Here is a 13,524-nt window from a genome sequence, read left to right as displayed (position 1 = left end):
CCTAGGGAGAACCCGTGAGAGAAAAAAAAAAAAAAAAAACATTCTGGGGTTCCTGTCAGAACTTCAAGAGAACTAAGTCGCCAATGTGGTGAAAATAATTTTTGCAGAGGAGGGCATAAGAGCATTCAGTTGTAACTGACTGAACTGGAAAAGCCCTTAGTTCGCAGGATGGATGTCTCAAGAACCACCCTGTCAAAGCGAGACTGTTCAGATCCGGAATGAAGCATGGGCCTGAGGAAGACACAGCGGAGCGTCAAAGGAGAGGCTGCGGAGCTGTACGTACCAACTCGACGTGGCCAAACGGGAGCTACTAGGAATACCGTGCGAGATCGGGGGACAGAAGTACAGGAGTGTAAACGTTCACCAGCCAGTCAAGGCGTACGTCCGAAAGGTCTCTGCAGTTTTATGTAAGTGCCAGGACACCAAGAAGGCGATGTCCAGCAAGCCCCATTGAAGAACCAGGAGCTGAAATACATCGGGATGAAGTGCCCAGTCGCCTGCGTGAACATCCTGGCGGCTGAGGACGTTCACTTCCCAATTCCGAACACCGGGAAAGAAAAACGCTGACACAGCCGCAAGATGATGCTCTGCCCAGCTGAGAAAGCAACTCGCCTCCTTGAAGGTGTCTTGACTGCGACTGCTGCCATAGTCACGACCTTGTCACAATCGGGACCAAAGAGAATGTCTCCTGAAAGAGGAGACATTCTTAGAGTCTAAGTCAGTGCACTCTAGGGCCTTCTTAGAGTCTAAGTCAGTGCACCAGGAATGAAGCCAGAGGGCTCGCCTAGCAGCCGAGGATGCTGACACCTAGGAGGTTAGGACATCACTAACTATTGATCTCTCTACAAGATAAGAGGCCACCTTACTGATATGCTCCATTAACCACAAAAGCTCGTTCCTATGGGTACCCGAGCTGAGGCACTACTGAAAGGCGTCTGCCCAGCCGCCGGTAGCTTTATCCACCCAAGCAAAAGCCAGGGCTGGATGTGCGGTAGCACCTGCATGAGTATAAAAACTCTTGAGAGAATGTTCCAACTTCCTATTTGTCGGATCCTTAAGAGATGCCGTTTTAGGAATAAAAAGGATATTGTTCATGACTAGGCAGGCAATGCGAGTGGAGACTCCCATTTGGCTTGAATAGCAGTAGGGAGAGCCCACGCTTTCGCTAAGAGGACCTCTAGCTGCGCAGAAGATGGTAATTCTGCTGAACCTCCTCCTGTGCGGAAGGGAGTCCTCCAGGAGTCCGAATCTTAACCGGACAGGGGCGTAGAATTATCTAGTCTAGAGGGGGTCTGCGTCTGGAAAGATGCAGACAGCTGCGCTAAACCCTGCACTGATGAGATGGTACAACTGAGGGCAGCTAGGACCCTGTAAGGTTACAAACCTTGGGGAAGCTAATCTATTAGTCCCCTGCAACATTACCTGCGAGAAGGACTGCATCCATGTCGGTTCCCGAGAGAGAGAGGTAGTCCAAGCTTCCTGGTTGGAAACTGTGGCCACGGCTTTCAACCTGCGAAGCACCAAACACAGAGCCCACACACCAACTAGGTAAACTATTGTGTGCAATAAGGGGAAGTGCAATGAATGTGACCACAAAACAAAGTGGGGCTTGACAGAAGAGGGTTTAGCCCCCCTGCAGAAACCCTCCAAATAAGAGTCGCTTCAACCACCTGGAAAGGAGGCTGTGCTACAATTCAGTGCTACAATGACATGCACATACAACATTCAATGCTGTAACAATGGGTAGTTAATTATCAACAATCCAAACCCCACTCGGCAGGAAGGAGCTTAATGTATAACCTGACCACAGGGGGGGGGGGGTATACAAGGAGACAGGAGCACTATACTACTCACCAGAGACTAACTGCAGTAGGCACAGATTAATATGGCTGCTCGGTGTCTCAGATGGGAGGGAAGAGAGGGAGGATTAGTTCTATGGCATGGCTTGTGCAGTGAGGGAGCGCGCCAAGGAAGCGGGGAAGGAACTAATGGGGAGAGCCTAACTCCCCCTTGCTGAACAAGATACCCCAGGGCTACTCCAATAGAAGCGCCCAATTGGCTGTCAGCACCGCCGGTGTGGGTAACAGCTGATGCAGCAGGGCTCCCGCTCTTACATTGTGAGCACCTTCCGTGTCCCCCCTCCCGGTATCCGGCTGTGGGTCTCTGGTGTGTGCCGGGGACAGACAGAAGAAACTGAGCTATTCGCCAGTGCTGCAGCTGCCGGCTCAGGGGGTCGGTGGAGCGGCAGCGCCAGCGTCCTATAGGACACCTAGAGCTGCTCACTCATAGTATAAAATTAAATAAACTGAAAGAGAAATTTAAAAGCAGTCTCTAAAACAGTGCCTGCTCCTGCAAGGCATCAGACTAAAACTGGACTGGCTGGGGGCGGGGTATAGGGGAGGAGGAGCCGGGGCTGCTGATAGAATAAGTAATGCGCTAAATGAGGTGTTAACTGGCGGAAACCCTTTGATTCCGCATAAACTGTATGTGAAACACCTGATTGTGCCTCTTCCTTGCTTCTAAAGCGGCGAGGAAAAGTTCACCCTCAGGAGATGACGCATGTGGTTAACCCCGCTAATTGGATAGCTGGCCATGGCTAACTGGATTTTCCCCCAAGGGGTCAATTTAATTACCCGCAATAGGGCTGCATAAAAAATTCCACAAGTCCAGGGTGAGTTTGGGCCGCTAGGAGGGCGAGTTTAGGTGCCGTTGCCGAGGTTTCCACGCCGTTACAAGAGCCACTTGTGGCGAACTTAATTGACCTTTAAAACTGGTCCTGAAAATATATCAGGGTGATAGTCAAATTAAAACCTTAAATGGTAGCTACACAGCTATGTAAAAGAAAAATAGAATGATATGCGATTACAGATGGAGCTTATTTTGTTGGAATCCAGTCTGTAATGACACAGCAAATGCCACTTTATGCCTTAAACAACTAATCACCATGAACACCTTCCCCTTCCCTTGACAGCAAGAGAAACGTTTAGTCAGCATGTTGGAAAACTGGGATATAAACCTGAGAAAGAGACAGTTGAATGAAGTTATTCTGTAGGTCCTTATGCTCCTAAGATTATAAAATACACAAACCTTCCTCATCTCCCTCCTCAGGGATGCGTTTCAGCTTCTTCTGGCTGGACTTTGCTGCATTCTGCATCTTTGGAATATCTCTTCCATAGTACAGCAAGAAGTGGTTATACACATCCCTTAGTTCATCCATTGACCGGACATCTTTCAACCTATATAAACAATCATGGTCATATTTAAATATCTACAGGCTGCTTTAAATCTTTTAAACTACTTTAAAAAGGCAAAGATAATCACCTCTCCATATCCGTAATATCTAAAGGTCGTATTTCATCTGCTAATGGCTTGTCTGGATCCGCAGAGATCTGCTCATATTGATAGGCTTGCATCTTCTGGAACAGACGCATCAGGTTCTGCTTTCGCAACCGGAGCTGGGTCCACTATACAATAAAACACAATCATCAGTAAACCAAAACAAAGTAACAGATGGAGATAACAGGATTTTTACCCTTTTCTATGAAGTTAATGGGAATTTAAATATTGTTAAACTGGTAAAGCTCCTCCTCCCTCTTCTATGTCCCATTTTACCAGGAACTTTTATTTTTCTAACCAGACCCACAAGGGAGAAGCGAAAAGCAGAACCAAGAGCAAGAAAAATCACCCCCTGAAATAACATTTTACTCTGGTAAACCTTTATAGATGAACTAGAGCATAAAGAGAGTGGAAGCTCAGTGCAATCCAGTGGTTTCAGCAAGAAAGCATTTGACAAAAAGTTCTCATTCATCAACTGTGGGACAAAGAACCACTGGGATATGCCCATTCAAGTACCTACCGACAAAAACAAGCATCCTTGGACAATTCTTACAGGATTTCCCTCTAACAGAAGCTGTCCCTGAACTAGAGAATTTATCGCCATACTTAATTCTAAAATATGATCAGAAGCTTGGCTTTCACTAGGGACCACAGACCCTGAAACTGGCACTGAAGATCAACAGTTGTCACAATTGTCCAGTTCCAAATGGCGAATGGTGGAGACCACCTTATCAAAGACTTTTATACAGAAACAAACAGATCTATCTGCGAGCCAAGACACCCGACTAGTCTGTGTAACAAGTTAATTCGGTATACTGGAAAAAAATAAATCAACCCCCCTGTTGAACACCATACTCAAACGACTGGGAGAGTAACCTAACAGATCAAGAATGGATACTCTGCTCAGAATACCACAGACTAACTGAAATGAGACAGACTGAAGCCACAAATCCTGGAACAGATAAAGGCGGCTCATCATGGACAAACCTGGATAGGGCCCAAGACTCATGTGGTCTGCTTGCCATCTGGTCTAAAATTTGGATGTCTTTGTGCTTAGGACTGACAACCGTCTATGAGCCCCCGGACCAACCTCGGCGGGAGAGCCCAGTAAGCTGAAAGGGCCAAAACCTGGGAAGCTTAGGTTTGGGAGCTAAATGGAAGATTCCCCCTGTGGTCTAGGAGATAACACGATCCAGCTAAGGATTAATGAGAGACTATTCCACAAATGAGATTGCATTCAGCATCCTCTTCGATTTAAGATCCACTTCCCATGATTGAAGTCAGAGAGTTCTCCTGGTAGAAATAGCCAAGGATGATGTACTAAAAGAACGGAGCTTGCATCCAGGACTGCGTCCCAGACTTACCCAGATGCTTCCTTAATTTGATCCACTAAGGGCAGGTCAGTCTGAGAAAAATTTGATCGGAGACCATCAACCAACTAGTCAGTCCAAGTTTTTTCATTTAGACCAGATAAAATTCCCAACAGAGACATCTAAATTTTGTCTGCAATCCAGAAAAAGGAAAGCAAGCCAAGGAGGAGCCCTTTTCTAGGGGAGAAACTTCGCTCTATTGGTAAGAGTGAAGATAGTGCCGTTCCCATAGAATGTTTTCCATTGCCAAAACCACCCCGAGTGTAGGGCAACAACTATAGCAGCCCCCACTTAACCTGTATCTCTGGCCACCAAAGTACTGTCCGATAGTTTCCATGACTGAGGTGACTGCAAGCAGCTCAGGATTATCGAATTGTAGTCTGTGGCTGTACTTGAATCTGAGTGAAGAGCCCACGAAATGCTGCAATAGCAGCTCAGTGGTGCGCAGTCTTTTGTACTGGGACACACATTATTATTCACGTGATGATCTGACCGGAAGCACATGCAACACTGAGAAGGAAGACTGTAGAACCGGTGACGCTGAGTGGCGCTGTTCATTCCGCTCTGCAGTACTGTGGAACCCAGTCAGGTAGGACTTGGCACTCCAATAGTCCAAAATAATAAAATAAAAATACAATGCTGCATACCTACTCCAAAGTTGAAAAACAAACAAACTGTGGGCCTGATTCAGACCCGCTTGCGAGCGAGGATGGTGCCCTAGTGCACATGCACTGGTGCTCCGTCGTGCGCATGCGCGAGACTCGCATAGCGACGGCCAAGCCGTCGCTATGGGTCTCGCACCAAAGGGGGCGTGCTGTCGTTGGTGAGTGACAGCACCCCCCCCTTTGGTGGGCATGCCGGGGTCGTTGCTGCCCAGACGGAGGCGTTCCCATGGGAACGCCTACCGTCTGGGGCCGGTCCCACTGACATCACTAGTGATGTCAGTGGGAGTGCTTTTGGCTCTGATAGAGCCAAAAGCACTCCTGGGCTTACGGCAGCAAGACCCTACCGCAGGGTCTCGTCGCAAGCCCGATGGTCGCGATGGTCTTGACCATCGCGACCATCTTTTTGGCCGCTCGCATAAGTTGTGGGTGGTCATCCACAGCTATGCGAGCGGCCAGGAGGCCTCTCCAATTTTAGGTAGGAGGGCCCTGATTCAGAGCGAGCTCTGAATCAGGCCCTGTGCTCTAACAGGTTGTTGGATATAGAGGGGTGGAGTCTTTAGTTTAGTAGTTAACTAGTTAAGTGCCTGCTGCAAGTGCCCATTCTCTATACCTGAACAAGCAGTATCCCTCAGTCAACAGGGATAAGCAAATGCCTGCGAATCTATCTTCCAACCTTAGAGCCAGATAGTGTGGAGAGCAGAGAGCAACAAAGCCTAAATTGTAGTCCAACAACATTCAGGGCAGCATCCTCCAAATATTCTAATGCCTCTCGGATGTTTTCTTCCAACACCACTAAATCAAAACAGGCATCCAGGACTGTAATTTCAACAAGCTGAATAGATGTCAGAGAAGCCCCAGTCACAGCATAAATAGACAAAAGAATGGTCTAAAATGTTTAATCCGTATAACGATGAAGACCTGCAGCATTCAGTATCAGAACAAAAGGTGACCTTAGACAGTCATTGCTATATGGACCAACTTAGTTTCAGAATTAGTTCATGCACTGCAGAGCAAATCATTTGTAAAGTCAAAGGGTAGAAGAACCGCTGCTTCATCCTTAACCACTTGCCTGGCGTCGTCGCATCATTTGTGACCATACCATGCAGTGCATTAACTAACATGATCGTAAATCATGTGACCTGTCTGTAACGCAGAATGGGCAGCTGCAGGACTCGGCACCTCTGCATCCATACACCCTCCCCCAATGACTGCCGTGTTGTCGATCACTGCTGGTCAGTCAGTACAGCAAGACCCCCGACTTGGGGGAAATGTAAATGAACTGCCCCTCGGCCCCCCCCAGTGTGTACCTTGCAGCAGCTGCTGAGTAAATCAAAGTCATAATGCTCTCAAACATCGATGGCCCGATGTATCGATGACAGATATTTAACATTAAAATAAATTTATTTTAATGTTGTGTGTTTATAATTATACATCATTAACCAGTCATCTGCATAATTTTACAGCTTCTAAAAGATGACAAACTCAAACATCCAAGCTAAAAACATCACATTTACATTACAAGCATGAGTATCCACACATATCAATCAATCATTCCCATTCACGGAAAGGGAATGCATACAACTCTCTAGCATTTGGTTAGCATGAAATTCAGTCATGATAATAAAACTGGGTTTATACTCCTTCTAGTCCATGTTCCTAATAGTGAGGAATAAGGATTTACCTTTTCATCCCACTGCCACACACGCCATAAGTCATTAATATTGAGCTCTGGTTCCACATACTCTTTCCTGTAGAATGCAATAAAGGGCACCTGTAAAACATGGAAGAAATACAAACATTATAAGGAACGACACCATGAAAAATAAAATATGAGATATGGTAAGAACTTACCCTTGTTATCTCTATTTCTACGAAGTCCATAGGGTTCCACAGGATACCTTGGGGTATAGGCGATGGCGGCAGACATCCAGGCACCACAGAGTTAAATTTTCAGCCTCCCAGGATGCACTGGGGTCCCCCTCCTATACCCCGCCCCCGAGCCTCAGGCCACTCAGTTTGTAACAAGCCATAGGCCGGAGCAGGAGCAAAAAAGAGAGAGAAGACAGTCTGGAACACACAAGAATCACATTCTCACCAGAAGGAGACGGAGAAACCGGTGACCAGATCACAGCCCATCTGCAGTACAGGTGCGACAGGGCGGGAGTCCTGTGGAACCCTATGGACTTCGTAGAAATAGAGATAACAAGGGTAAGTTCTTACCATATCTCATATTTTCTACTTCAGGGTCCATAGGGTATCCACAGGATACCTTGGGGATGTCCCAAAGCAGTATCCTTTAAGGGTGGGGACGCTCCTGTGCTGTAAGGAGAATCCGCCGCCGAAAGGAAGCATCCTGAGAGGCGAAGGTATCAAAAGCATAATACCTTACAAAAATATGGACAGATGACCACGTAGCTGCCAATCACCGCTGAGGCGCCACGTCGAGCTGCCCACGAAGGACCCACAGACCTAGTGGAAGAGCTTTAATAGAGGATGGAACAGGAAGACCTGTGAATCCATCCTGCCAAAGTTAGCGTAGTGGCAGGCCAACCCTTTTTATGGAAATCAGAAAGGACAAAACCGAGAGTCTGATTTCCTAAATGGACTGGTACGGTCAACTTAAATTCTTAGCGCCCGTACCACAGCCAAATAGGCCTCACCAGCAGACAGGACTGGAGAAGTAAAGGCAAGCACTGCCCTGTTCCTAGGAAAGATGAGAAAAAGGGAGGTCTACATGACAGAGCCTACCATTCTGAGATCCTACTGGCCAAATTAAGAGCCAGAAGGAATACAGTCCTAGCCGTAAGCCATTTGAAATCCACTGAGCCCAGTGGATCAAATGGCGGTCCTCAGAGAGCCCTAAGGACCACAGCCAAATCCCAAGGAGCCACAGGTGGAACAAAGGGATGCTGAATATAACGTACACCCTGCACAAAGGTGCGGACATCAGGAAGAGTAGCAATCCTACACTGAAACCATACTAACAGGGCAGAAACCTGCACCTTCGGGTAAGCAAGGCGAAGACTGTTATCTAAGCCCACCTGTAGGAAAGCCAACCTCTGGATATACGGAACACCCGAGGAGCCTAGCCTCTAGGGCGACACCTGAAAGAAAGTATACCATACCTAATGGTAAATTCTTGCAGATAAAAACTTCCGAGCTCTTAGCATGGACAGAGCACCTGTTAACTATAGAGCTGGAAAAACTCCTAGACCTTAAGAGGGCAGTCTCCACCACAGACAACCCAGGTCTGGGTATCAGCCAGGATCCTGAGACAACAGGTCCGGGCGTAGAGGCAACAGCTTCGGAGTGTTAACTGAGAGGCTCCGAAGATCTGAATAATAGTGCCATCTGGCCTACGCTGGAGCTATCAGCAGGAGCGTGCCTCCTTCTTGCTATTACTGGAGGAAGAAGGGATAACGGAGGGACGAGGTACACAACTTGGAAGGTCCACTGGACCTACCTACGTCTATCAGAAGAGTCTCATCTCTGAAAGGCTCCACTTGTTCACCAGAAGATTAAACACCTCCTGATAAAGAGGACATTTCCCTGAATGCACGTCTTGACGGCTGAGAAAGCCTGCTTTCCATCTGAGGATTCCTGAATGAACACTGCCGATGACGGCAGGGATATAGCCTTCCACCCAAGCCAGAATTCGGGACACCACTGTTAGTGTCGCCTGACTTCGGGAACCTCCTAGGTGGTTTACATAAGCCATCACGATGGCGTTGTCAGACTGTACCTGCACGGTATTTCCGTGGAGGACCTGTCCTGCATGCTGGAGAACCCTGAATACTGCTCAGAGTTCTCAGATGTTTATGGGAAGCGCAAAAACTACTGGTGTCCACCTGCCCTGGAACAAGTGTGGACCCGTCACTGCTTCCCAGCCACGGATACTGGCGTCCGTCGTCAGAAGGACCCTGTCCGCAATCCCAAAGGGGGTGCCCCTTGTTTAGGTGAGCTTTCTGCAGCCACCAGGCCAGAGAGAGACAAACCTCCGGGGAAAGCCTATTGACTTTATCCTATGGGGCAACCCATCCCATCCGGAGAGGATCAAGTTCTTTAGAGTGAAGCTGGGTACTCTCCACCATGTCGAACAGCGACATCCTGGAACCCAGGAACCACATTGCCAAGTGAATAGACACTCGGCAACTCTGCAGGCAACTGCGCACCTTTGCCTGTAATGCAGAGATCTTTTCCTCAATCACAAAGATCCTCAGATGTTGGGATATGGAGCATCCTCTGTGAAGAATCAGAGAGGACCATTTCCAGTTTATCAGTCAGCCCTAACGTAGCAACACAGATATTGTCCGTTGCATATGGCACTGAAGTATCTCTGGAGACCGTGGTAACAACAGGAGGTCACTCGGATAGGGTAACAAGCGGACCCCCTGCATCCGCAGGTGGGCTGCCATAACTACCATGACCCTGGTAAACCGTGAGGCGCGGAGGCCAGACCAAGGGGCAATGCCAGAAACTGGAAACGCTTATCGACCACTGCAAACCTGAGGAAAACACTGATGTGCTAAGAAAAGAGGGATATTCAGGTAGTCACCCTGAATATATCCAACGACACCACAAAATTCCCAGGCTCCATTGAATGATGGAATGCAGGGTCCCCCTCCCGAACCGAGGAACCCTTAAGAATTTGTTGAATGATTCGAGGTTGAGAATGTCCTGGTAAGCCCCATTGGGTGTCTGTACCAGAAAGAGGATGAAGTAATACCTCGTTCCCCTTTGGGGCAACGGAATAGATACTATAACTCCTGCCTGGAGTATAGAGTGTAACACCCTCAAAAATTACAGGGCCTTGTCCTGAATTGACAGAAGACCTGTAACGAAAAACCGTCTGGGAGGCTTTTACCGGGAAGAGAGGACATACCTTCAAGAAAATACTTCTCTTACCCCAGTGTCCGTGGTTGTCAGACACCAGCACTGGGCGAACTGGAGAAGCCGGCCTCCAACTCTGTTGGCTCCCGAGAGGAGGCCCGTCCCGTGAGGCTGAAGGCTTATAGTCCAACTTGGGAGTAGGACGTCTTGTACTCCAAGCCTGTTCTTATGGCTGAGCAGATTTCCTGGCTACTGACTGTCTTGGAAAGCTGTATTTTAGACTTACCCTGGCCTCACAGGGCCGAAAAGACAAAGTCCCAGACCCTGATGGGACTGTAGCCGATGGCAGACACGCAGACGTAGCTGCTGCCTGCAGGGCCACAATTGCGTCCAGACGAGGGCCAAACAGGACTTGTCCCGTAAAAGGCAAAGCATTCCAAATGGAATCTGCGTCCGCTTTCCAAGAGCGCAACCACAGGGAGCGGCAAGCCGCTACTGCTGCCGAGGAGATTCTGGAAAGGAGTAGGCTATATGTAAGACCGTCTCATTATGAACGTGGCAAAGTCTCTAAGAATTTGCCACTATCCACCTGCTCTGCTGGAGAGTCAGTGTGTAGAGATCCAGTTACCTACTCAGTGTTCCATGGCTCTGGCCCCCCAGCACACGGCCATAGCCGGCCTGGAAGCCCCTCCAGCAAGGGAATATTGGATTTTAGATATATTTCCACCTTGCAATCTGGAACCTCCTTCAAAGAGGACCTGGAGGGCATGGGCAACGTAGCACTCCTCACTAGGCGTGGAATCTACCCGTAAAGGTAACTCCCATTCGGAAATGTAATTATCCGCAAAAGGGGTATGCAAAAGGTCAACCGTTTTTGAGGCTGGAACCGCTTACCCGGAATTTCCACGCCTCCTCTAAATGATCCACCTGACCAGATAGAGGAATTACAGTGGCAATACCCTTATCCTTAAAGAAGGCATATTTGGATTTAGCCACGGGGGATATGTAATAACCAAAACCGCACGGACTGCCAGGTATATAGACTTTAGACCCAGACTACGCCTCCTTTGCACTAAGGGGCTCGTGTCTGAAAAAGTCAATAATGTCACCGTCATCAGACGTCATGTCTTTACCCGTCTGAGACCCGAAAGGCCGTTTATAAGGCCGAAATGGTGACTCCCCCTGTAAAAAGTCCATCAGGTGCTATACCATTTGGACAATAAATTCACCCACACAGGCTCCTGCGAGACCTGGGGGGGCGAAAAACAGGATACACTGGGGTACCATCAACTGTCCAGGGACCCCTGCATGTGATGAGACCACCACAGGCTGCGATAACCCCTATGGGGAAACGCAGGGGGCGTTGCCCACAAAGGCTGTAAGCATCTTAGCCAGCCGAGGGCGGTCCCCTTTTTTTGTGCAGGCACAGTGACAGAAATGGGGCGTGATATATAATACAACATGCCCTCCATAAACCCTCAGCGTCTACATATCCCTCCGCTAACTGCACATGATATCAGTACATTATAGCTGGAAGAGGATATCCTCGTTCACTTTCCGACATGAGGAGTGTGAACGGAGCGTATGTGACCTCCCACACAGAAAAACCACGTTTACTGTGAGGTAATAAACACCCTGCAACACCGCACCGCAAGGGCTGTAGCAGAAGAACAGGGATAGGAAAAGGCTGACAGTCAGAAATGAAAGTACAGGCAAACAGCGCTAGCATTTAAGTCACATACAATGCACAGATAACATCCTGCATTACAAGCACTGCGATCAACTACACAGACCAGAGCCTGGTAGGAAACAGTGCTGCATACACTGACCTTATTGAAGGAGAGGTATGCGGGGGACCCGGACCGCAATGGCATCTGTATCAGCTTCCAGCAGCGTTTGCCATCCCCAGCACATGTAGTGAGAAAATGGCCACCGAGGAGCAGAGAGAAGGCAGGGCCCTGGGGAGGAGCGCTGACACAGCCTGCTCAGACCGCTGTGGAATGGCACTGTGCAGCAGGGGAGACGCCGGCTGTGAGACAGGGAAGGCGTTCTCCCCTGGCATGCTATTAACCCCTGGGACGCCGCGCTGTACCGCACATGCTGCGGCCCGCTGTCCCTGGTGGTCTAGTGGAAGGCGCAGGATCAGTACCTGGCCCCACGCGCAGCCGGTCCCCAGGGAGCCCCCTGCCTGGGGACCAAACAGGACTGTGTTACCGGCGGGTGCCCACCGCGGGACCCCGCCGCTTACCTTGTTCCCCGTGCATCCGGCCACAGTCCAGGTAGCCGGGGATCACCGCTAGCTGTGACCCCAGCTACCTACCAGCATCCCCGGATCGGTACCGGCGTTCTGGTACCGGCGGGGTGTAGGAGTGACAGCATGGACGTCAATACCGACTGTCCTATGCTGGAGCACTCTAGTTGTGCAGCCACAGCTGCGAAGAAATATTCAGGGGCCTTAAAAAGACCCCCCTCTGTACGGTGCGACTGGTCCGGCCAGGCACCTACGAAAACTGAGTGGCCTGAGGCTCGGGGGCGGGGTATAGGAGAGGGACCCCAGTGCATCCTGGGAGGCTGAAAATTTTACTCTGTGGTGCCTGGATGTCTGCCGCCATCGCCTATACCCCAAGGTATCCTGTGGATACCCTGTGGACCCTGAAGTAGAAACAACAATTTGCTTCATGACACAAACAATACACAGATCAGCCATAACATTAAAACCACCTGCCTAATATTGTGTAGGCCCCCACTGTGATGCCAAAACAGCTCTGACCTGTCGGGCATGTACTCCACACGACATCTGAAGGTGTCCGGCGGTATCCAGCACCAAGACGTTAGCAGCAGATCCTTTATGTCCTGTAAGTTACGATGTGAGGCCTCCATGGCTCGCACTGGTTTTCCAGCACATCCCACAGATGTTTGGTCAGATTGAGTGGAATTTGGAAGCCAAGTCAACACCTTGAACTCTGTCATGTTCCTCAAACCATTCCTGAACAATTTTTGCAGTATGGCAGGGCACATTGTCCTGCTGAAAAAGGCCACTCAGAGAGTACTGCTGCCATGAAGGAGTGTACTTGGTCTGCAACAATGTTTAGGTAGGTGGTACGTGTCAAATTAACATCCACATGAATTCCAGGACCTAAGGTTTCCCTGCAGAACATTGCCCAGAGCATCACACTGCCTCCACAGGCTCGTATTCTTCCCATAGTGTATCCTGGTGCCATCTCTTCCCCAGGTAAATGACACAGTTGCAGCTGGCCTCGCCCATGATGTAAAAGAATACGTAGTTTATGAGACTAGGCCACCTTCTTCCATTGCTCAATGGG

General features: G+C 49.1%; 1 protein-coding gene across 1 annotated transcript in view; it reads right to left on the bottom strand.

Moving 5' to 3' along the window:
- Positions 1-13,524, bottom strand: part of SUPT6H (SPT6 homolog, histone chaperone and transcription elongation factor) — a 78,831-nt gene that overhangs the window by 32,878 nt on the left and 32,429 nt on the right. The window contains exons 10-12 of the mRNA XM_088458992.1: positions 7,053-7,142; positions 3,322-3,464; positions 3,088-3,236 (exon numbers count right to left, since the gene is read on the bottom strand). Of these exons, the coding sequence (XP_088315118.1) occupies positions 3,088-3,236; positions 3,322-3,464; positions 7,053-7,142 (382 nt within the window). The remainder of the gene's footprint in view (positions 1-3,087; positions 3,237-3,321; positions 3,465-7,052; positions 7,143-13,524) is intronic.

The sequence above is a fragment of the Taudactylus pleione genome, unplaced genomic scaffold (assembly GCF_031769625.1).
Source record: "Taudactylus pleione unplaced genomic scaffold, aTauple2 ptg000886l, whole genome shotgun sequence".
Taxonomy (NCBI): Eukaryota; Metazoa; Chordata; class Amphibia; order Anura; family Myobatrachidae; genus Taudactylus; species Taudactylus pleione.
The sequence above is the reverse complement of the archived record's forward strand: the minus strand, read 5'-3'. Positions and strand labels throughout refer to the sequence as shown.